The sequence below is a fragment of the Hemiscyllium ocellatum genome, assembly GCF_020745735.1.
Source record: "Hemiscyllium ocellatum isolate sHemOce1 chromosome 27 unlocalized genomic scaffold, sHemOce1.pat.X.cur. SUPER_27_unloc_27, whole genome shotgun sequence".
In the NCBI taxonomy this organism is placed as follows: domain Eukaryota; kingdom Metazoa; phylum Chordata; class Chondrichthyes; order Orectolobiformes; family Hemiscylliidae; genus Hemiscyllium; species Hemiscyllium ocellatum.
The window spans coordinates 283,966-307,761 of NW_026867495.1; the positions used below are offsets into that span (position 1 = coordinate 283,966).

The 23,796-nt window shown below is 46.4% G+C and overlaps 1 protein-coding gene across 1 annotated transcript in view; it reads right to left on the minus strand.

The window, feature by feature from the left end:
• Positions 1–19,094, minus strand: part of LOC132807918 (zinc finger protein 208-like) — a 38,107-nt gene extending 19,013 nt beyond the window's left edge. Inside the window, exons 1-4 of the mRNA XM_060821840.1 lie at positions 19,086–19,094; positions 14,696–15,431; positions 12,610–12,617; positions 3,226–4,013 (exon numbers count right to left, since the gene is read on the minus strand). Coding sequence (XP_060677823.1) covers positions 3,226–4,013; positions 12,610–12,617; positions 14,696–15,431; positions 19,086–19,094 — 1,541 coding nt within the window. The remainder of the gene's footprint in view (positions 1–3,225; positions 4,014–12,609; positions 12,618–14,695; positions 15,432–19,085) is intronic.
• Between the last annotated feature and the right edge of the window lie 4,702 nt (positions 19,095–23,796).

Below are 23,796 nucleotides of genomic sequence, written 5' to 3' on the forward strand. Positions count from 1 at the left end.
TCTGGTTCATGCTGATCAACAGGGCCACACTCAGGGGAATCTAACTGAAACAAACATAATACTCAATGGCCTGGACGAGTTGATGTTGGGAAGATGTTTCCATTGGAAGGAGAGACTAGCAGCCGAGGGCACAGCCTTAGAGTAAAGGGAAGGCCTTTCAGAACGGGGATTAGGAGAAATTCCTTTAGCCATGGAGTGGTGAACTGTTGGAATTCATTGCCACAGAAGGCTGTGGAGACCAGGTAACTGAGGATATTTAACACTGAGACAGAAACAGTTCTTGAGTATCAAGGGGATCGAGGGGTTAACCATCCAGATACTTATCAGCCGCGATTGAATGGTCTGGGCAGACCCAGTGGGCTGAATGGCTTAATTTCTACTCCTATGAATAGGAAAGGTTCAGAGATATATAGGCCAAACAAGGTAAGACTAGTTTAGTTTATGAATATAGTCAGCATGAAATTAAGTATCTGTTTCTGTGCTGTACGATTCTGTAACTTCTTAAAACCATTTCTTCTGTTCCCTCATAACCATCCACTTCATTGTTGTTCAAAGATCAGATGAACTCATCCTTGAATATATTCAATGACCCCCTAACCGTAGGAAAGCCCTACCCCACTTCTGAACTTAATTCCTCTTGCTAATACACCACTTGCCCTGCTGACTGCTTAGTGCACCTGTCTGACAACTGGTATTGACTGGTGTAGAAAGACACTGAAGCCTCTTTGTACATCCACATAACATTCCTGATAAACGGCTCGTGTCCAAAACGTCGACTCTCCTGGTCCTCGGATGGTGCCTGACCCGCTTTTCGTTTCCAGGGCCACACTTGTCAATTTTGATCTCCAGCATCTGCACTCCTCACTTTCTCCATATCCCAAAATATCACCATTCAAACAATGCACCTCCTTTCTGCTTTTGTTTTCCCACAGCAAAGGCTATATTATCACATTGTGGTCATGCATTTGCCACGTATTTGCCAATTGAGACACAGATCTGGACAAACATTTCTAGACAAAAAAGTGAGTACTGCTGATGCCGGAGATTAGAGAGTGTGGTGCTGGAAAAGCACGCAGGTCAGGCAGCATCCGAGCAGCAGGAAAATTCCTGATGAAGGACTTTTGCCCGAAACGTCGATTTTCCTCCTCCTCGGATACAGCCTGACCTGCTATGATTTTCCAGCACCACACTCTCGATCAATGTTTCTACACTCTGTCCCCCTCCCTGAATTCACTCCCTTTCTTTTCAGTTGCTGCAAGTCAACAATTGAACGCCAGAATGAAACAAACGGTGGTGAGAAAAGAGAGTGCTGTACTCACAGATGTTGGACAGAGGAAGGAAGTTGCAGTTTGGGGTAAAGCTCAATCTTCATTCAGAGAGACAGGAGCAGCAGCACCTGCTTCAGAAGATCATTGTCCAACTTCCGCATTCAGACAATAGTGGTGCTCTGATTGGCAGGAGGACAAGACACCTTCCGGTCCTCCCGAGGTTCCTATTGGTCCATCAAAAGTAGGTTATGAGTCGTTTGTGCGTACAACCAGGAGCATGTATAGCCTTTTGCTGACACCAGCGAACATGCGCAGTGCTTGCTGACACCGAGGTGCATGCGCATTATGCTCTTCAGAGATGCTTACGTTCCTGACAGGTTTGAAGTGTCCAAATGCCGACCACAAACTGGAGGGCATAAGTTCAGGTTGAGTGTGGAAAGATGAGGGATGAAAAAGTGTTGCTGGAAAAGCGCAGCAGGTCAGGCAGTATCCAAGGAGCAGGAGAATCGATGTTTCGGGCATGAGCCCTTCTTCAGGAATCAGGAGGGAAAAATCTTTAGGAAAGATGAGGGACCAAAGGATTATAAAAAACGTGTGACATTTAATTTGCCTCAAGAAATGCCAGAACTAGAGGACATTAGTTTAGGATGAGTGGGGGGAAAGTTTAAAATGGACCTAAGGGGTAACTTGGCTCAGGACTGGGAGACAGACAGACTTGAACCTCACACCTTTCTTGCATTGTCTGAGCTGAGATGTCACCTAATTTTATAAAATCTTAAGTCATCGGGAGAACGTGACTTAAAAGTAGTTCTGGGTTATACATGTTAATGAACCGAAACTGCAACCCATTCTAAAAGAAGAAAGACTAAATTGCAACTGGACTTGTTCAGGAAATCAACTGCACGACACTGTAATGTTTTGCGATAAATTCTATGTCTTACGATCCTGCTCAACAGCTACCCGATGAAGGAGCAGCACTCCGAAAGCTAGCGCTTCCAAATAAATCTGTTGTTACTGTAACCTGGAGTTGTGTAGATTTTAACTTTATCCACCTCAGTCCAACACCAGCAACTCCACATCATTTCTAATTAACACAGCCCACACCTCCTGGTGCTGCCAGTAAACTTTACAATGCCGATAAATTGACACAGTACCTGCACTCCTGAAATATTTGCAATTTCCAACAATACTCATTCACTGCTCCAACTGATACATGACACTGGAAACTTAGTGCAGGAGGCTGAAAGAAATCAACAGGTTTAAAACAAAAACCATTTGAAGCTCAAAGCCTTCAATGAGAGTCTCAGCCTGGCGGTAAGTTCAGGTAACCCTTTATTGTCACCCAGCTTGGTTACAGCTTCAGATTCCCCCCAGCAAAAAGGCGTAGAAAAAGTAGCTTTTTATTTGAAAACAGCTCAAGGTCAAAGCGCACACACTCCCTTTCTTAGCCTGTAGGAAGTATTGCCTCACTCAGCAATTTCAATGTATACTCTGTATCCAGGTAGGTTTCTCCCTGTTCATTTGCTGGGGAGAGGGAGGGGCCTAGTGGGGGGGAGAACGGGTGGGGGGCGGTTTTGCAGTGTAGGGTCAACCATCAGCCAGACAGGGTAAAGGTTGCAGCTGGGACGACTGAGCGAATCCTTTCCCACAATGGTAGCCTCCTTCCCAAAAAATGACGTGAGTCAATCAGATGGGGGGTTCCCCCCGCACCCCCCACCTCACTCCTCCTCCCCCCAACTCCCACTCAAAATTGGCTTCATCGTTAGACTTGGAACTCCAGATTACTGACTGAATTATTCCAATTTTACCATCTGCCTGGGCAGGATTCAAACCCAGGAGGCCCCGGAACTGGGTTAATACTCCAGTCGATAATGGCACTCAGCCGTCAATCCTTCAATACCCCTGCTATGGCACGTGAACTTGCTGGTGTCTCTGCAGCTGGGAGGAGCAGGTAAACACCTTACTGCACCTCGGGCAACTGAAGGGCCTCTCCCCCATGTGGACCTGCTGGTGTTTCTGAAGTGTGATGGCCTGGGTAAAGCACTTCCCGCACTCAGGACAACAAAAGGGCCTCTCCCCCGTGTGGATCCGCTGGTGGGTCTGGAGGTTGGAGGCCCGGGCAAAGCCCTTCCCGCACTCGGGGCACCTGAAGGGCCTCTCCCCAGTGTGGGACCGCTGGTGTCTCAGCCGGGCAGAGGCCTGGGTAAAGCACTTCCCACATTCACAGCAGCTGAAGGGCCTCTCCCCCGTGTGGACCCGCTGGTGGGTCTGCAGGGTGGAGGAATCGCTGAAGCCTTTACCGCACTCTGGGCAGCTGAAGAGCTGCTCCCCTGTGTGGAGCCGCTGGTGGATCAGCAGGGCAGAGGCCTGGGTAAAGGCCTTCCTGCACTCGGAGCAACTGAAGGGTCTCTCCCCTGTGTGGACCCGCCGGTGGGTCAGCAGGTGGGAGGAATCACTGAAGGCCTTCCCGCAGTCGGGGCAGGAGAGTGGTCTCTCCCGCTTGTGGATTCGCTGGTGCCTCAGCAGGGCGAAGGAATTGCTGAAGGCCTTCCCACACTCTGGGCAGCTGAAAGGCCTCTCCCCCGTGTGGACCCGCCGATGGGTCAGCAGGGCGGATGCCTGGGTAAAGCCCTTCCTGCACTCGGGGCAGCTGAAAGGCCTCTCACCGGTGTGACTGCGCCGATGAGTCTCCAGAGCAGACGGGGCACAGAAGCCTTTCCCACAGTCGCTACACTTCCACGGTTTCTTTACGGAGCTGGATTCCTCAGGTTTCTCCATGACCGAAACTTCAGCCGCACACAAGCGTGGGTACAGCCCCACCCTGCCGTGAATTCCTCTTTCTAGGCCGTATAACTGTTTCAGGCTCCACACTCACTGCGATGCAATGTAGGGTCTCTCATCCAGTCCCACGGATTCTGAAAATGTACTCAAGCAGGAAGCTGGAGAGTCAAGAGTTCAAAAGTGTGACGCTGGAAAAGCACTGTAGGTCAGGCAGCATCTGAGGAGCAGAAGGTTCAATGCTTCGGGCATAAGGCCTTCATCTGTTGATTTTGAAATTTCCATCTTCAGATCTTCAAATACTCTGTAAAAAGAGATTACAAAAGTCATCACACTCAGTGCAGGGTAACAATTCTGAACAAGCAATTCTACTTTCTGCAGAATATACTTTTCTTTTGTTATTCCACAAAATTGAAAGCACCATCCCACTCTCTCTCCCCCTCTGTTCTCATTCTCCTCAAGGTGCTGATTCAGGATCTTACAGATGCAACCAACAGAGACAGAGAGATGTACAGCATGGAAACAGACCCGAACCCAGTGAAAAGACTTTGTCTATTTATCCTAAACATGCCCCTCATAGACCTTTCAAGTTTCACAACATATTTTCATTGAAAGGAGACCAGAATTGCACGCAATATCCCAAAAGTGGCCTAACCAATTTCTGTACAGCCGCAACATGACCTCCCAAGAGTTCAAAATTAACATGAAAGAAGTCTTTGATAAGCATTTGATACTTAAACTTTGACAAGGCACTGATAAATGTATCCAACAATCTTGAAGGAAGGGACGATAGAAATTGTGGAAGCCATAATTTATCAGTCTTCCATGGACTTGGAGGAGGTGCCAGACGACTGGAGAACTGCAAACATTGCAGCCTGGTTTATGTAAAGCTAATCTCAGCAATTATAGAGTCATAGAGATATTCAGCATGGAAACAGACCCTTCGGTCCAACCCGTCCATGCCGACCAGATATCCCAACCCAATCTAGTCCCACCTGCCAGTTTAAATTTGGTGGAGAAGCTTCCAGTAATACTGATTCTGGTCAAAATTAGTAGTCACATGGAGAAAGGTGGATTGATTAGGAAGAGTCTGCGAGGGATTTCTGACGGGGACACTGCATTTAACAAATTTGTTGAAGGTTTGTGAACACGTTACAGGCTTGACGAGGATAACACTTCTGCTCTCCTCTTTGTTATCCATACTGGCTTCTTGGGGAGCCTGGTACCACGATAGCCTTGACATTATTCTGAATGGCATGCATTTGAGGCAATTAAAGCACCAAAGTGTGACTTCAGATTACTAGGCTACATTGGTGTCTCGGTTTTGCTATCCTATCTTTCCCATAAAGGCTGACACTGACTGTGAGCAGGAGTCTGCTGGGCACCACCTTCATTAATCAAAAAGGGAAAGAGCTATTGATTTAGCACCTCAGTAAATCTTGAGGCAGTCTTGGCTCCTATGCACATGTTGGGATGCATGCAAGGAGATGTTTATATTTTGCTTCTGTACTTAGAATTCATAAATTGAAGCCAATGTACATTTTAAAAATCTTCAAGATTAAAAGTACAGAGGAGATCAATATTATACAACAATCCCACAACCCCGTCCCAAGACAACATGTGCCTGACCCTCACAAAGCTGGCGGCTGGTTGCCCGGGCAACCCGAGAGCTCCTTCCCCGGTGAAGTAAACACTGGGCCTGTGGGGCTTTTATTCGCGGCCTGCGGCCTCCCCCTAGGAGTTTATAAACTCCCCAGTCTCCCTCCTCCCGCGGTTCCCAATCCTACCCTGTCTCACTGTCTCCTCTCCCCGGGGGCAGGAGCCAGGTCTTGGCGCTCGGACCTGGCGACCTCCCCGGGATGTTTCTGAAACCTGGTCCTGTTCTGAAGAAGGATCCCCGGACCCGAAACACGTCCTCACATTTCTCTCAACACGAGCTGCCGGACCTGCTCAGCTTTTCCAGCGGTTTCTGTTCTTGTTCCTTCAGCTGCCGGCGCCATTCCTCTCCCACACTCAGTCACACTGTCTTTGTCCGGCCGCGGGACCTACACTGCACATGCGCCAACACGCAGCGGGCGTGGTCCAGATAACGTCATCAACAACTGAGGGAGCGTGGTTGGGGAGCCCTCCAACCAATAGGGGACAATGGGGGTTGGTTTTCCCCGCCCCTAGCCTCCTGAAAGGTGGGTTTCTTTTTAATTTCCAGCCTGTTCAGGAATGTTACTCCAGACCTTTGGAAAGCTGAAACATCGGGAAACTTCCAGACACAAACAAAGGGATTTTAAAAAATGAATAGAAATAGGTAAGGTCAATTACGAAAGAAGCCTAGTATAAAATATCAAAAGCTTCTATTGGTATGCCAAAGGGAACAGAGGCTCTAAAGTAAATGTTGGTTCCTTGGAAGATAAACCAGGTGAGTTAATAAGGGGAACACTGAAATGACAGAGCTGCTAAATCAATACTTTCCCTCAGTTTTCACGTTGCAGGACAGCAGTACCGTTCGTATTGGAACGAGCAAGTCAAAGGCTCGAACTTAAAACAATCAACGTCGATAGGTACACTATTAGGATTGAGGGCAAACAAATCCCCTGGGCCTGATGGCCTACCTCCTAGGGTACTAAAGCAAGTGATGGCGGAGATTGTGGATTCATTAGTTACAATATTCCAAAATTCCCGAGAAATGAGAAAGATTCATTAAGTTTATTTAATACAGAGATAGGCAGGTTCTTGATTGTCGAGGTGATCAAAGGACCTGGGGAGAAAGCGGGAGAATGGAGTTAGAAACGTTTCAGCCATGATTGAATGGCTTCGTTTCTGCTCCTATATCTTAGGATATTATGGTTCCAGTGGATTGGAAAAATGCTAATGTAATGCCTGTATTCAGAAAGGGAGACAGGCAATATGTGAAAAGTTGCAGACCAGTTAGTTTAACATCTGTTATTGGGAAGGTGTTAGCGTCAATTATCAAGGAAGCAATATCAGGACGTTTGAAAAGTCAAAACTCTATCCATCAGAGTCAGCGTGGTTTTATGAAAGACAAATCAGATTTGACTAAGTTCTTCATAGATGTAACAAGTGGATAATAGGGATCATGTAGATGTAATATGTCTGGCTTTTCAGAAGGCATTTGCTAAAGTGCCACTCAAAGCATTAATTCGCAAGGTTAGATCATGTGGGACATGGGGTGATTTATCAGCTTGGATAGGTGACTGGCTGATGGGCAGAAGACAGACAGTCTGAATTGATGACTTTTTTTTCTGGATGGCAAGATGTAACTAGTGAGGTGCACAGGGTTGGGTCCTTGGACCCCAGTTATTTACAATCTACATTAGTGACTTGGATACAGGGATAAAAGGCTCATTTGCCAAATTTGTAGATGACACATAAATAGACAGGATGGTAAGTTGCAATGAGGAAATACAATCCTTTCAAATGGATCTAGATAGGTTAGGAGAGTGGGTCAAAATGTGGCATATGGAGTTTAAGGTGGATAAGTGTGAGGTCATGCATTTTGGTCAAAAAAACACAGCAAAGCAACCTTTTTTCTAATAGAGGGTTTGGGATGATCTGGTGCAGAGAGATCTGGGTATCCTCATTAATGAGTCGCAGAAAACTAGCATGCAGGTACAGTAGATAAGAAAGAAAGTGAATGCAGCATTTGCTTTTATTGCTAAAGAAATAGAACATAAAGGGAAGGAAGTGTTGCTGCAACCAAACATAGCATTGCTGAAACTGCACCTGGAGGATTGTGCCCAGTTTTAAACTCATTTCCCCTTATATGGTTATGGTAGGGGATTTAACTTTCCAACAGGACTGCCCTAGGTTTAAGGGTTTAGATGGAGACGAATTTGTTAAGCGTGTTCAAGAAAGATTTCTGATTTAGTATGTGGATATACCTATGGAGAAGGTGCAAAACTTGACCTACTCTTGGGAAATAAGGCAGGACAGCTGACTGAGGTGTCAGTGGGGGTGCACTTTGGGGCCAGCGACCATAATTACATTAATTTTAAAATAGTGATGGAAAAGGATAGACCAGATCTAAAAGTTGAAATTCTAAATTGGCGAATGTCTCATTTTAACGTAATAGGCAAGAACTTTCAAAAGCTGTTTGGTGGCAGATGTTTGCAGGTAAAGAGACGGCTGGAAAATGGGAAGCCTTCAGAAATGAGATAAAGAGAGTCCAGAGAAAGTATATTCCTGTTAGGGTGAAAGGAATGTCTGGTAGGTGTAGGGAATGTTGGATGACTGGAGAAATTGAGTATTTGGTGAAGAAAAAGAAGGAAGCATAGGTCAGGTATAGACAGGATAGATTGTGTGAATCCTTAGAAGAGTATAAAGGTAGTATGAGTATACTTAAAAGGGAAGTCAGGAGGACAAAAACTGGATATGAGATAACTTTGACAAATAGGGTTAAGGAGAACCCAAAGGGTTTTTACAAATACATTAAGGACAAAAGGGTCACTAGGGAGAGAATAGGGCACACCAAAGATGAGCAAGGCAGTCAATGTGTGGAACTACAGGAGATGGGGAGATACTAAGCGAGTATTTTGCATCAATGTTTACTCTGAAGAAGGACATGAAAAATATAAAATGTAGGGAAATAGATTATAACATCTTGAAAAATGTCCATATTACAGAGGAGGTGGTGCTGGATATCTTGAAACATGAAGATGGATAAATCTCCAGGATCTGATCAGATGTACCCGAGAACTCTGTGGGAGGCTACGGGAAGTGATTGTTGGGCCCCTTGCTAAAATATTTGTATAATTGATAGTCACAGGAGAGGTGTCGGAAAACTGGAGGTTGGTTAACGTTGGTACCACTAGTTAAGAACGTTGATAAGGAAAAGCCTGGGAACCTGACATCGGTGGTGGACAGGTTGTTGGAGTGAAACCTGAGAGACAGGATTTACACATATTTGGAAAGGCAAGGACTGATTAGGGAGAGGTGGCATGGCTTTGTGCATGGGAAATCATGTGTCACAAACTTGATTGAGTGCTTTGAAGAAGTAACAAGGAAGATTGATGAGGGCAGCAATGGACGTGATCTATATGGACTTCAGTAAGGTGTTTGACAAGGTTCCCCGAGGGAGACATGTTAGCAAGGTTAGATCTTATGGAATACAGAGAGAACTAGACATTTGGATACAGAACTGGCTCAAAGTTAGAAGATGGTGGTGGAGGTTTATTTTTTAAACTGGAGGCTTATGACCAGTGGAGTGCCACAACGATCGGTGCTAGGTCCACTACTTTTTGTATTTTTAATGCAAATGACTTGGATGTGAACATAGGATGTATAGTTAGTAGGTTTGCTGATGACACCAAAATTGGAGGTGCAGTGAACAATGAGGAAGGTTACCTCAGATTATAATGGGATCTTGATCAGATGTACCAATGGGCTGAGGAGTGGCAGATGGAGTTTAATTTTGATGAATGCGAGGTGCTGCATTTTGGAAAAACAAATCAGAGCAGCACATCTACACTTAATGGTAAGGTTCGAGGGAGTGTTGTTGAACAAAGAGACCTTGGAATGCAGGTTCACAGCTCTTTGAAAGTGGAGTTGCAGGTAGATAGGATAGTGAAGGTGTTTGATATACTTTCCTTTATTGGTCAGAGTATTGAGTATAGGATTTGAGAGGTCATGTTGTGGCTGTACAGGAGAATGTTTAGGCCACTTTTGGAATAAGTGTACAATTCCGGCATCCTTCCTCTTGGAAGGATGTTGTATAACTTGAAAGGGTTCAGAAAAGATTTACAAGGATGTTGTCAGGGTGGAGGATTTGAGCTACAGGGAGAAGTTGACTCGGCTGAGGCTGTTCTCCCTGGAGTGGAGGTGGCTGAGGGGTGACCTGAAAGGTTTATAAAATCATGAAAATCACGGATAGGGCGAATAGCCAAGGTCTTTTCCCCCCATGGTGGAGGAGTCCAAAACTAGAAGGTATAAGTTTAAGATGAAAGGGGGAACGATTTAAAAAGAAACTGGGGGCAACGTTTTCACGCAGAAGGTAGAGCATGTATGAAATGAGCAGCCAGAGGTAGTGATGGAGGTGGGTACAATTACAACATTTAAAAGGTGTCTAGATGAATAGTTCGGATTTAGAGGAATATGGAGCAAATGCTGGAACTTGGGACTGGGTCAGATTGGAACATCTGGTCGGCATGGATGAGTTGAACTGAAGTGTCTGTTTCTGTGCGGTGTGACTCTAGAAGGCTATAACTGCTATGACCGAAACTAGACCTTTTACTGATAATCTTCCTGCTGGATTTTTTTTAGTGCACCCAGTTTCAGTCGATTTCTGGTCAGTAAAATTGGCATATCTCCTGCATCCTAGAAATTCTGAAAAATAAAAATAAATAATTCTCCCTCTGAATGGTACAATCCTCCCCTTTCCTTTTCCCCTCTCCACCTTCGTCCCCCTCTGAATAGTATAATCCTTCACTCCCCCACAGCCATTTAGGGTACAATTCTCCAAAGTCTCAATGGTACAATCCTTTCCACACCACCCCGAATGAATGGTACAATCCTCTCTCTGAGCTGGGATTCCCCAATCCATTTCTGTTACACATTTCCGAAGCCTTTCCCATTTTGAAAACAGTCTCTGTTTCTGGTCTCCCACCAAAGTGCATAACCTCAGACTTTACCACATTGGTCAGAGAAGGGGCAGATGGAATACATTCTCCTGGCGTGTCCCAGCATTCTCAGCATGGACCCTTTTGGAACTCCAAAGACCCCTTTATGCCAACTCTCTACCTTCTGCCAGTCAGCCAATCCTCTATCCGCGCCAGTACCTTGCTCCTACACCAGGGACTCATCTTATTTAGCAGCCTCCTGCACGGCACCTTGTCAAAGGCCTTCTGGAAATCCAAATCGCTCACGTCCACTGGCTCTCCCTTTGTCTAACTTACTCATTACCTGCTAAAAGATTCCTAATAGATTTGTCAGACATGACCTCCTCTTGTCAAAGCCATGCAGACTCGGTCCTGTTTTAACATGCACCTCCGCATACTTCCCACTCTCACCCTTCATAAAACCCTGTTAGGTTTACCCATTTTTACCATAAATACACTGTTCTATTCTTTAAAATGAATTCGAGTTTAAAGATTTCATATTATGTATGTACACTACCTTTGCCCCTCGTAATATTTTATCCTTCTAAAAAAGACCTTCTAAAAAGATTAGCACAAGGTATGAAACTGACTGTGTGACTGCATCAAGTAAAGGAGATGGTAAGAATGAGAAAGGAGCAGCTAAATATCTAAACCTACCCATGCAACGGTCAAGAAGGCACAACAACGCCTTTTCTTCCTCAAGATGCTCAAGAAATTCAGCATGTCCATAATGACACTCACCAACATTTACAGATACACCACAGAAAGCCATGTATCTGGGTGCATCTCGCCCTGCTGCGGCAACTGCTCTGCCCAGGACCAGAAGAAACTACAGAAGGTTGTGTGCACAGCACGGTCCATCACAGAAGCCAACCTCCCATCATGAAATCCATGTATACTTCTCGTTGTCGTGGAAAGGCTACCAACCTCAAAGACCCCTCCCACCCCGGGAATGATCTCCTGCACCATCTTCTGTCAGGCAGAAGAAACAGAAGCTTGAACACATGTACCAACAGGTTCAAGAATAGCTTCTTTCCTGCCATTATTAGCCTGCTGAATGGAGCTCTCCAATTTGAAATCTAATGTTGACCTTGCTTCTGCGCACCTCCTGTGCAGCTGTAACCCTGTACACCTCACTCTGTCTAAGCGCAGTATGACCTGCATGTCCTCGTTTGCTCGGATCTGACTGTACTGCTGATAAAACAACTCTCACAGAGGGCATTCCCTTAGCCTCAAACCCCTTCAATATCTCTGACAAGGCGGAATGGTGCCTGGAACCAGACAGGTCCCCTGAAGTTACCACACTCAAAATACCACCAGCAATGACCAAATATGGGGACAACAGCCCAGCCCGCTGGAGGTCTCCGGGTTACCACCTGGACAAATATAAAGGGTGTTTTTACCCGGCCTACAACCTCTCCCATGAGCCCCCAGCCCTGACCATTGCTGACACCAGCCCACATGGGCCACCTGCAGGATCCATCTGTTTGAAACACACACAGCCACCTGGATGGGAGGCTGGCTGCAGCCGGTGCACTGACTCCCTGCCCCTAACTCCCACACACGCCGATCCACTGCAGAAGACAGCATTTTAAACCAACGGGTCCTCAACAGGATCACCCAGAATACCCCCTTCCTCACCAGCTGGACAGGGACCCAGACACTCCATCTCCAGACCGACAATGGCACCTATTTTATCTGTGGCCACAAAGCCTACCCCTGGCTGCTGTTGTCCTGGACTGGGAGCTACAATGTTGGGTATGAGGTACCATTCATTTATCACTCCCAGTCCCCTCCCTTTCCAAAGCCCATGCCACGCAGCAGACGAGCCCTCCCTGCCACTGAAGCAGCTCCCTACCTGATGTCACCCCACTCTGCAACCTTACAGTGACAGGTAGAAGCCCGCAAACTTGCTGAGACAGTACAGGAGGTGGCAAACTCCACAGCAGACGCACTCGCCCAGCTGAATGTGGAGGCTGTTGCCATCTGTACTGTGCCTCTGGAGAACAGGATGGCCCTGGACTACCTACTCACTGTGAAAGAGGGCACGCGCAGAGCCTGACTGCAGGGACCGAGAGCCCTCATCGCTATCATTGCCGGGCTTAGAGTGCTAGCCATGACTGTGCTGTTCATGCCTATGTACAATTCTGTCCCCCTCACCACTCAGCTAGCACAGGTCCACTAGGAGAACATCCCTGCCCCTAAAGTAGCCTCTCCTGAACCAGATTCGGACACTGAGAGCTATCTGTCTGAAACCATCACCCCCACCCGACAATCTCCCTGAGTCCAGCTACATTGTCCCTTCTCGTCCCTCCCCTAAGCAAAACAAAAAGAAATGGTGGGGTGGGGGTGGCGGGGGTGAAGAGATCGTGGAAAAAGATCTGCCACTCTGCCAACCCACAAAAGCAAAATTGGCCAAACTGTACCGAAAACACCCAGAATGCCCATGCAGGCTCACAAGCTAAACCAGACAGCACACACGGACAAAGGAATACACTTCAACCTCACTAACAATGACAGAGCACCACAGGTATCTCAAAGCCCCAAGGGCAGTTCCACAACCCAACAATACCAAAGCCACACAAACAGCAGGTCAGACAGAGAGGCACCAGCAAGGATTTCTAGTGAAGGCAGCCCACACCTCCCAGTGCTGCCAGTAACCTTTACAATGCTGATGAAATGACGCAGTACATGCACTCATGAAAAATTTACAATTTCTAATGATACTAGCTACTTATTCACTGCTTCACTACATTGGAAACTTAGTGCAGGAGGTTGAAATGAAATGAGCAGCTTTAAAACAGAAACCTCTTGGAACTCAAAACTTTCTATGAAATTCTGAGCCCAGCAGTAAGTGGGCTGCCTTCACTAGAAATGATGTGGAGGAGCCAGAGATGGACTGGGTTGGATCAAGTTAAAAAAAAAATCACACATCAGGTTATAGTGGTTTATTTGGAAGCACTAGCTTTTGAAACGCTGCTCCTTCATCAGGAAGCTGTGGAGCAGGATCATAAGACAGAATTTATAGCAAAAGATCACAGGAGAGTGCAACTGATCGGATATATTGAACAAACCTAGATTGTTGTTAAGTCTTTTGTCTTTTAGAATAGGTTGCAAGTTTTAATTCATTAATGTGTAAATCCCAGAAAGTCTTTGAAGTCAGATTCTCGAGATGACTTAAGGTTTTATATAAATAGGTTTCATCTCAGGTCAGACAACAACAAAATGTGTGAGGTTTGAGTCGATCTGTATCCCAATCTTGAATCAGACTGGTTCTATTTTTAAAGTAGGAATTTACAAATATTACATGTATCAACTGCCTGCAGGTCGTGTGCTTTTTGATCAAAATTGAATGTACTGCAAATGCAAATTCACCCCATAGACCTTTATCGAGACCCAACTTTATTACAGCTTCAGATCCCCCCAGCAAAAAGACATAGAAAAAGTAGCTTATTTTTTTAAAAAACAGTTCAAGTTCAAAGCGTACACAGTTCCCCCCATCCCCAACTGTCTTTACTATTGGTCAGCACTGAGTAATCCCTTTGTAATTGGGTCCTTGGTACAGCCTTAAGCCGCAGGAAGTATTGCCTCACTCAGCAATTTCAACCCAGACCCTGTATCCAACCAAGTTTCTCCCTGTTCATTTCTGCAGGTCGGGGAGTTAACCAGACTGCTGTGGGTCTGGAGTCACATGTAGGCCACCCAGATAAAGGATGCAGCTGGGACAACTGAGTGAATCTTTTCCCACAACGGCAGTTTCCTTTCCTAAAAAGGGCATGAGTGAATCAGATGGGGGTTCTCACGCCCCTGCCCCCAAAAAATGGTTTCATTGTTAGATTCCGAACTCCAGACTTCTGACCGAATTCCAATTCCGCCATCTGCCACGACGGGATTCAAACCAGGGGTCCAGTCGATAATGGGACTCTGCCATTGCTCCTTCAATCCCCTGCCATGGCATGTGAACTCGCTGGTGCCTCTGCAGGTGGGAAGAGCGGGTGAATCCCTTCCCACATAGAGAGCAGGTGAATGGCCACTTCCCACTGTGGACCCGCTGGTGGGCCAGCAGGGTGGAGGTCTGTGTAAAGCCCTTCCCACACTCAGGGCAGCTGAAGGGTCTCTCCCCAGTGTGGACCCGCTGGTGCTTCAGTCTGTCGGATGAATTGCTGAAGGCTTTCCCGCACTCGGGGCAGGTGAAGGGCCTCTCCCCGGTGTGGACTCGTTGGTGGGTCAGCAAGGTGGAGGCGTGGGTAAAGCCCTTCCCGCACTCGGGGCAGCTGAAGGGCTTCTCCCCTGTGTGGACCCGCTGGTGCTTTAGCTTGTCGGAGGAATTGCTGAAGGCCTTCCCACACTCAGGGCAGCTGAAGGGCTTCTCCCCTGTGTGGACCCGTTGGTGCTTTAGCCTGTCGGAGGAATTGCTGAAGGCCTTCCCACACTCAGGGCAGCTGAAAGGCTTCTCCCCAATGTGCCCCCGCTGATGCCTCAGCAGGGCGGAGGAATTGCTGAAGGCCTTCCCGCACTTGGAGCAAAGAAACGGCCTCTCCCCAGTGTGGACCCGCCGGTGGGTTAGCAGACTGGAGGCCTGGGTAAAGCCCTTCCCACATTTGGGACAGCTGAAGGGTCTCTCCCCCGTGTGGACCCGTTGGTGCTTCAGCAGGTCAGAGGAATTGCTGAAGGTCTTACCACACTCTGTGCAGAGGAACGGCCTCTCCCCGGTGTGAGTGCGCCGATGAGTCTCCAGGGCAGACGGGAAATGGAAACTTTTCCCACAGTCACCACACTTACATGGTTTCTCGACGGGTCAGGATCCCTCAGGTTTCTCCATGGCCAAAACTTCAGCTGCACACAAACATGTGTCGAGCCCCTCCCTGCCATGAATTCCTCTTTCCAGGTCATATAACTCTTTCTGGCTCCACACTCAGTGCACTGCAACAGTAGGGTCTCTCATCCAGTCCCACTGATTCTGAAAACATATAGAAACAGGAACCAAAAAGCTTTGCTCCTTCTCACAGAATCACAGTCGAAAATTGTTGTGTTCCCAATGGATTGAGTGACTGTCAGACATTGATGTCAAAGTGAGGACTGCAGACACTGGACACTCAGTGTCGAAAAGTGCGGCGCTGGAAAAGCGCAGCAGGTCAGGCAGCATCTGAAGAGCAGGAGAGTCAATATTTCAAGCTTAAGCCCTTCATCTGTTGACTTTGAAACTTCTGTCTTCCGATCTTCAAATACTCTGTAAAAAAAGATTTCAAAAGTCATCACTGTCAGTCCAGGGTAGAAATTCAGAACAAGCAACTCTACTTTCTGCAGAACATTCTTTTCTTTTGTTATTCCACAAAATTGAAAGCATCCTCTCTCTCTCTCTCTCTCTCTCTCTCTCCCCTTCTGTTCTCACTCCACTCTAATCCTCCTGAAGGTGCTGATTCAGGATCTTACAGGAGCAGAAAAGCAAAAATGTCAAGACTGACATCTCTCTGAATTTTGGATAGCTCCTCCTGAAAATTAGTTTCTTTCCCAACATTGGAATACTGCTGAGAGTGAGCAGGTCTGATTTTGGGAAGCAAAAACTGTCAATTCAGGATGAACCTACAATGCAGCTTCTTGAAGAACAACGAGACTCGAAATGGTTAACGTCCCCAGGAAGGGGAAGAAAATGAGACATCAAGGTATTGACACCGACACCAGAGAGAAAGTGAACATGCCGACCAGATATCCAGAATCAATCTAGGCCTATTTGCCAGCACTTGGCCTATATTTCTTTAACCCCTTCCTATTCATATACCCATCCAGATAGCCTTTAAATGTTGTGATAGTACCAGCCTCCACCACTTCCTCCAGCAGCTTGTTCCTTACACACACAGCCCTCTGAATGAAAAAGTTGCTCCTTACGTCCCTTTTAAACCTTCTATTCCCCAGCCCACCCTGAACCTATTACCCTTACATTCTGGAGTATCCCATCTCAAGGAAAAGACCTTGATTATTTACCCTATCCATGCCCCTCATGATTTTATCAACTTCAGCCCCCAGCGCACAAGGGGAAAACAGCCTCAGTCTGCTTGACCTCTCCCTATCACTCAAACCCTGGCAACATTCTTGTAAATCCTTTCTGAACCCTTTCAAGTTTCACAATATCCTTCTGATAGGAGTGAGACCAGAACTGCATACAACATTCCAAAAGTGGCCATGGTTCTGCTGAACAATGGCAATTTAATTCCAAAATATTAATTTCTTCATGAGAAGGGAATAAATGGCCATGTAGCTGTAAGAGGTCTCCTGCAGAAGAGTGTAGAACTGAGTGAGAGAACTTTCCATTAAAATGGAGAGGAACAGAGGTGATTCTGTGACTGGGGACTTAAATCTAAAGCAAGGAAATTACAACAGCAGAGGCACAAGCAGGCCACAACAAATGAGGGAACATTATTGAAAGAAATGACAAACATTTAAAGAGCAGCTGGAGGAACTGCAACAGTTGTCCATTCCTGTCTGAAAAAATAAAACACAGAAGGTGGCACGGCTAACAAGGGACATGATGGATAGGACTAGACCCAAAGGAGTGGCGTACAAATTGACTAAAAATAAAGTAGCAGATCTGAAGACTGGCAGCAGTTCAGGTTTCAACAAAAGGATTGATCAAAAAGGGGAAAATGGGGTATGTGAAGACAAAAAAAGATTAGAGAAAACAATAACAACTAGAACAGGCAAAGTTCTCATGTGAACAAAGAGATGGCAGATCAATTAACCACACATGTTGCTTCTATCATCACAAAGGAGGACACAGGTAACATCCCCAAAATGTTGGGGAACACATGGTCTACTGAGAGCAGAACTGAAGGAAATGAGTAGATGTGGGGAAATGGTGTTGGGGAAATTGATGGGATTAAAAGTTTACAAATCCCGGTGCTGGTAACCCACACCCCTAACTATGGTCCAAGGTCATGCAATTGGCAAATCTTGAGCTAATCTTAGCAGAACTATTAAATGGTAAGGTCCTACAGAGTGTTGCTGAACAAAGTGACCTTGGAGTGCAGGTTCATAGCTCCTTGAAAGTAGAGTCGCAAATAGATAGGATAGTGAAGGTGGTGTTTGGTATGCTTTCCTTTATCGGTCAGAGTATTGGGTACAAGAGTTGGGAGGTCATGTTGCGGCTGTACATGACACTGGTTAGGTCACTTTTGGAATATTGCATGCAATTCTGGTCCCCTTCCTATCAGAAGAATGTGTGAACCTTGAAAGGGTTCAGAAAAGATTTACAAGAATTATGCCAGGGTTGAGGGATTTGAGCTATAGGGAGAAGTTAAACAGGCTGGCGGTTTTCCATGGAGAGTTGGACGCTAAGAGGTGACCTTATAAAAGTTCATAAAATGATGAGGTGCACGGGTAGAATAAATAGACAAAGTCTCCTCCCTGGGGTGGGGGAGTCGATAACTATAGAACATAGGTTTAGGATGGGAGGGGAAAATTTTAAAGGAGACCTAAGGGGCAACTTTTTCACACAGAGAGTGGTAAGTGTATGGAATGAGCTGCCGGAGGAAGTGGAGGAGGCTGGTGCAATTGTAACATTTAAAAGGCATCTGGATGGGTATATGAACAGGAAGGGTTTGGAGGGATATGGGCCGGGTGCTGGCTCAAGTTATCCCTCCTCCTGAAGAGAATTTCAAATCCATCTTCATCGCGTCTTTCCTCCACTCCTGGCGTTCTCTTTTCCCAGTCTACAAACTGAAAATAACATCAACACATCAATGCTCTCCTGGTCACTGCGATCTTGGAAGTACCCAGTTTCTGTTCCAGAGCCACAAATGATCAGATTTATTCACCTCAAATTCACAGTCCGCCTTCGTGTCATTCCAGATCTCTCTCTCTCTCTCCCACTCCCTTTTCCTGTGTTAATGACACACAGACCAGGCTCAGGGCCAGGTCTCTCAGAGTGAAATGAGGACATTCTAGTTGAATGACACCAACTGTCATTTCTCTCCCGGAAGTGACGTTGATGATGCCCTCACCAAGATGGCCGTCCGTGCTCCCCGCCCCAAGTCAACATGCGCCTTATCCTTACAATGATGGCGCCCTGTTGCCCAGGCAACACGACAGCTCCTTCGGTGGTGAAGTGGGACTGGGGAGGTTTTATTCGCGCCTCCCCCTAGGAGTTTATAAACTCCCCAGTCTCCCTCCTCCCGCGGTTCCCAATCCTACCCTGTCTCACTGTCTCCTCTCCCCGGGAGCAGGAGCCAGGTCTTGGCGCTCGGGCCTGGCGACCTCCCCGGGATGTTTCTGAAACCTGGTCCTGTTCTGAAGAAGGATCACCGGACCCGAAACACGTCCTCACATTTCTCTCAACACGAGCTGCCGGACCTGCTCAGCTTTTCCAGCGGTTTCTGTTCTTGTTCCTTCAGCCGCCGGCGCCATTCCTCTCCCGCACTCAGTAACGTTGCCTCACCGCACGCATGCGCACTGCCAGGGCCCCATAGAGAGATTTCTCGATCGCATGGCATCGTGGGAATTGAAGGCGCCATTAATGTCATGAAATCCAGTTTCACATATGCCCTCTTAACTGTCCTATTCACGTGTTAATGAAGTACACGTCAGGGGCAAATATTTCATCGATTTTAGATTTATACATTTTGTGGAACACTACAGGTGTTTAACTCTAAACTCTAGTTCCAATTCAGTGTCGGTATAATCGCTCTTCATCTGTGCTCAAATAAGCACCGAATCAATGCTCTCCATCTGACCCTTCTTAACGTTGATTTTCTTTAGTTTGCAGATTCCAACCCTCTGTTTCAATAATTTATTGAAATCTACTTCTGGTACATGGGCGTCACTGGCTGGCCAGCATTTGGTTCTCCTTGAGAATGTGGTGGTGAGCTGCCTTCTTGAACTGTTGCAGTCCACATCCTGTACAGTGACCCACAACATCTTGAGGGAAGAAATTCCAGGATTTGGACCAGTGACACTGAAGGAACAGTAATACATTTCCAAGTCAAGATGGTGAGTGGCTTGGAGGGGTACTTGCAAGAGGTTGTGTTCCCATGTATCTGTTTTCCTGGTCCTTCTAGATGGAAGTGGTTGTTAGTTTGAAAGGCAATTTGTAAGGTGCTTTGATAAATTTTTGCAGTGCATCTTGTAGATACTAGACACTACTGCTTCTGAACAGTGGATATAGTACCAATCAAGCAGGTAACATTGACCTGGATGGTATGAAGCATTTCAAATACAGTTGAAGCTGCAACCCCATCAAAGCTAGTGGGGAGTATTCCATTACACTGCTGACTTGTGGCTTGTAGAAGTTGGAACACGTTTTGGAGAGTCAGGAGGTGAGTTACTCACTGCAGTATTTCTGGCCTCTGACCTGCTCTTGGAGCCACTGTGTATTTATGGTTCGTCTAGTTGAGTTTCTGTTCAATGCTAAACCCCAAGGATGTTGATCATGGGGTATTTAGTGACAGTAACATTGTTGATATCACAGGTCAGTGATCAGATTATCTCTTTTGGGGATGAGTCATTCTGTGACATTTGCATGGCATTCATGTTACTTGCCACTCATCGGCCCATTGGATATGGTTAAGATCTTGTAGCATTTCAAACTGAACTGCTTCAGTTTGTGAGGAGTTGTTTATAGTGCTGAACATCTGTAATTATTGCGACATCTCCACTTCTGAACTTATGATGGAGGAAGGTCATAGATGAAGATGGTTCAGCCTGTGAACTCCTGCAGAGTTGTCTGGAAGCCGAGATGACTGACCTCCACAAACCATAGCCATCTTTCCATGTGCTAGGTATGACTTAACAATTAAGACATACAAAACTAAATGAAGGAATAGGTATGAGACAACCCTCTTCAGGGTGTCTCCAGTGCAGGTTTTTCTGTTCTCGAAACAATCTGATAAATGTTGACATTCATCAGCCTTTTGATCTTGGCAGTTTCCTTGCTTGCCAACATTTGTTTCACGTTAGCAAGTTGAATTCTTCTGCATTTTTCAGGAAAATGTTTTACAGAAGGTAACATTCTTAATATCTGTGTAATATTCCGTGAGAAAACTGTCTATAGTCCACCAGTTGGAGAGAATTTCTCTGAAAAGGTTTGTCAAATGCCCTGCTTCCACAAGATCCAGTGTTCCCAAAGTTGAAGTACTTTTAACAGCCCCTTTATATTTTCCAGAATTCCCATGATAGGAGACATGTGCCACTTGTACCCACCACAAATCTCCTGAAACTGGGTGCATCACAAAAGTCCAGCAGGAAGATTATGAGTAAAATGGTCTGGTTTCAATCACAGAGTTATAGCCATCTAGAGACACACTACAGGAAAACAGATCCTTTGGTTCAACTCACCCATGCTGACCAGATGTCCCAAGCTCCAGCCTTTGGCCCATATCCCTCGCAGATGCCTTTTAAATATTGTAATTGTACCCATCTCCACCACTTCCCTAGCAGGCAGGCAGGCAGGCAGGCGCGCGCGCACGCACACACACACACACACACACACCCCTCTGCATAAAAAGATTGTCCTTGAGGTCACTTATTCCCTTCTTGCTATCCACAGAACTTCCTCTCTGTTCCCCACCACCTCAGCACCTCCTGTCCATTCCCACCCTGCCACCCACAGTGCCCCATGTCCATTTCCCTCTCCCCACCCCTGCCCCCCATCCACCCTCTCTCTCCCCCTCACCCTCCGCTCTCCATCTCACTGTTCCCTGTCTATTCTCTCTCTCCACCAACTCTCTGCTGCCCATTCTTCCACTGCCCCCACCGTCTCCTTGCTACTCATTCTCTCTCTCCACCCACCCTTTGTCGCCGTCTATTCTCTGTCTCTCCTCACATTCTGACCCCATATCATCCTCTCTCCTGTTTCCCCCACCCCCCAACACTCTAACCCCACATTCTGTGGGTCCCCTATGCTCTGCCGTGCAGGCCTTTCTCCCCCCCCAAGTCCTCCTCCTCTCCCTCACCTTCTGCTCCACCGTCCATTCTCTCTCTCTGTTCTCCACAGCTCCACCCAGACCCCGTCCATTCTCTCTCTATTCTCCCCAGCCCCCGTCCATTCTCTTTCTGTTCTCCCCACCCCCACCCTCGAGCCCCCATCAATGAGAGGAAGGAATCTGGTTGGTGGCAGGGAGGAGGAGGAGCTAGAAAGATAGGGAGCTTATTTGAAATTGAGTTGTGTTGAGTCCTCCCAACTCTACGCAGCCCGGGCAGAAGATGGGATGTTGTTCCTCCAATTTGCAGTTTGATTTATTGTGGTAAGGGAGGAGGCCAAAGATGGTTATGTCAGAAAGGAAGTGGGAAGGGGAATTAAAATGGCTGGTGACTGGGAGGTCCGGTCAGCCTCTGCGGGCCCAGGTATGATGCTCGGTGAACTGTTCCCCAAGCCTCCCCAATGTAGAGAAGTCCACAACTGGCAAACACATGGGAAATGCAGTACCACAATGTAAAATTATAGCCTCTGCTGTGACAAAAAGCAGAAAGGAGGTGTATTCTTTAAATGGTGATGTATTGGGATGTGGATCAAGTGAGGACTGCAGATGCTGGAGATCAGAGTCAAAAAGTGTGGCACTGGAAAAGCACAGCCGGTCAGGCAGCATTCAAGGAGTAGGAGAGTTGACGCTTTGGGCATGAGCCCTTCATCAGGAATGATGTGTGAATGTACAAAGGGGTCTCAGCGTCCTCCTACACCAGTCAGTACCAGTTCTCAGACAGGTGCAGCAAGCAATCAGCTAGGCAAGTGGTATATTAACAGGAGGAATTGAGTTCAGAAGTGGGGATGTTTTACTGCAGTTAGGGGTCATTGAATGTATTCAAGGCTGACCTCATCTGATTTTTGAACAACAAAGAAGTGGATGTTTATGGGGGAAGGCAAGGAAATGGATTTAGAACAGTTTCAATCCAACTAGTCCATGCTAACTACGTTCTCAAAGTAAATTAGTCCCAGCTGCCTGTGTTTGGCCCATATCCATCCAAACATTTCCTATTCATGTACTTGTCCAAATTTCTTTGAAACATTGTTATGGTACCAGCATCCTTCCTCTGGACATTTATTCCACACACAAACCACGCTCTGTGTTTTTTTTAAAAAAACTGATGCCCCTCATGTCTTTTTAAAATCACCTCATCTGTACTCTTCATGATTTTATAAACCTCTATAAGGTCACCTCACAACCTGCTGTGCTCCAGTGAAAAAGTCCCAGCCTATCAACTTAGGTGTAGTTAGATTCATATCCAGTTATGATCTATTCAATGCTGGTGCAGGCTCGAAAGACCAAATGGCCGACTTCTGTTCCCAGTTCTCTTACTGTGTCCAGGACAGAAAGAGACTATAAGTCATAGGTGCATAAAGTAGGCCATTCAGCCCATCAAGTCTGTTCATACCATTCAATTGTGGCTCATAGGTTTCTCAATCCCATTCTCTTGCTTTCTCTTCATAACCGTCAATCCCCTTGGTACTCAAGAACATGTGTCTCAGTCTTAAATATACTCCATGACCTAGCCTCTGCAACCTTCTGTGGCAACGAATTCCATAGATTCACCACTATATGGCTGAAGAGTTTTATATTTATCTGTGTTCTAAAAGGCCTTCTCTTTACTCTGGTCCGAGTCTCTCCTACCAATGGAAATATTTTCCCAACGTTCACTGTGTCCAGACCATTCAGTATTCTGTGTGTTTCAATTAGATCTCTCCTGAGTGTGGGCATGTTAGTCAGCATGAAGCAGACCCTTCAGGATGAGGTACAGCAGGGATTAGGTTCGGCAAATGGAAAGAGAGTATGTGGGATGAAGATTTTCAGCTTCTAGGGAATAGGAGAGGAAAGAGAATTCATTATATATTAGAATTGTTCAGGTGGGCCAACGGGCTGAGGAGTGGCAGATGGAGTTTAATTTAGAGAAATGAGAGGTGCTGCATTTTGCAGCTTTATAAGACATTGTTTTAGGCCGCTTTTGGAATACTGTGTTCAGTTCTGGTCTTCCTGCTACAGCAAAGAGGTTGTGAAACTTTGGAAGTGGTTGGAGAAGATTTACAAGGCTGTTGCCATGCTTGTGACCTACAGTGAGAGGCTGACGAGGCGAGGGATATTTTCCCTGGAGAATTGGAGCCTATGGGGTAATCTTATAGATGTTTATGAGGGGCATGGATAAGGTAAATACCCAAGCAT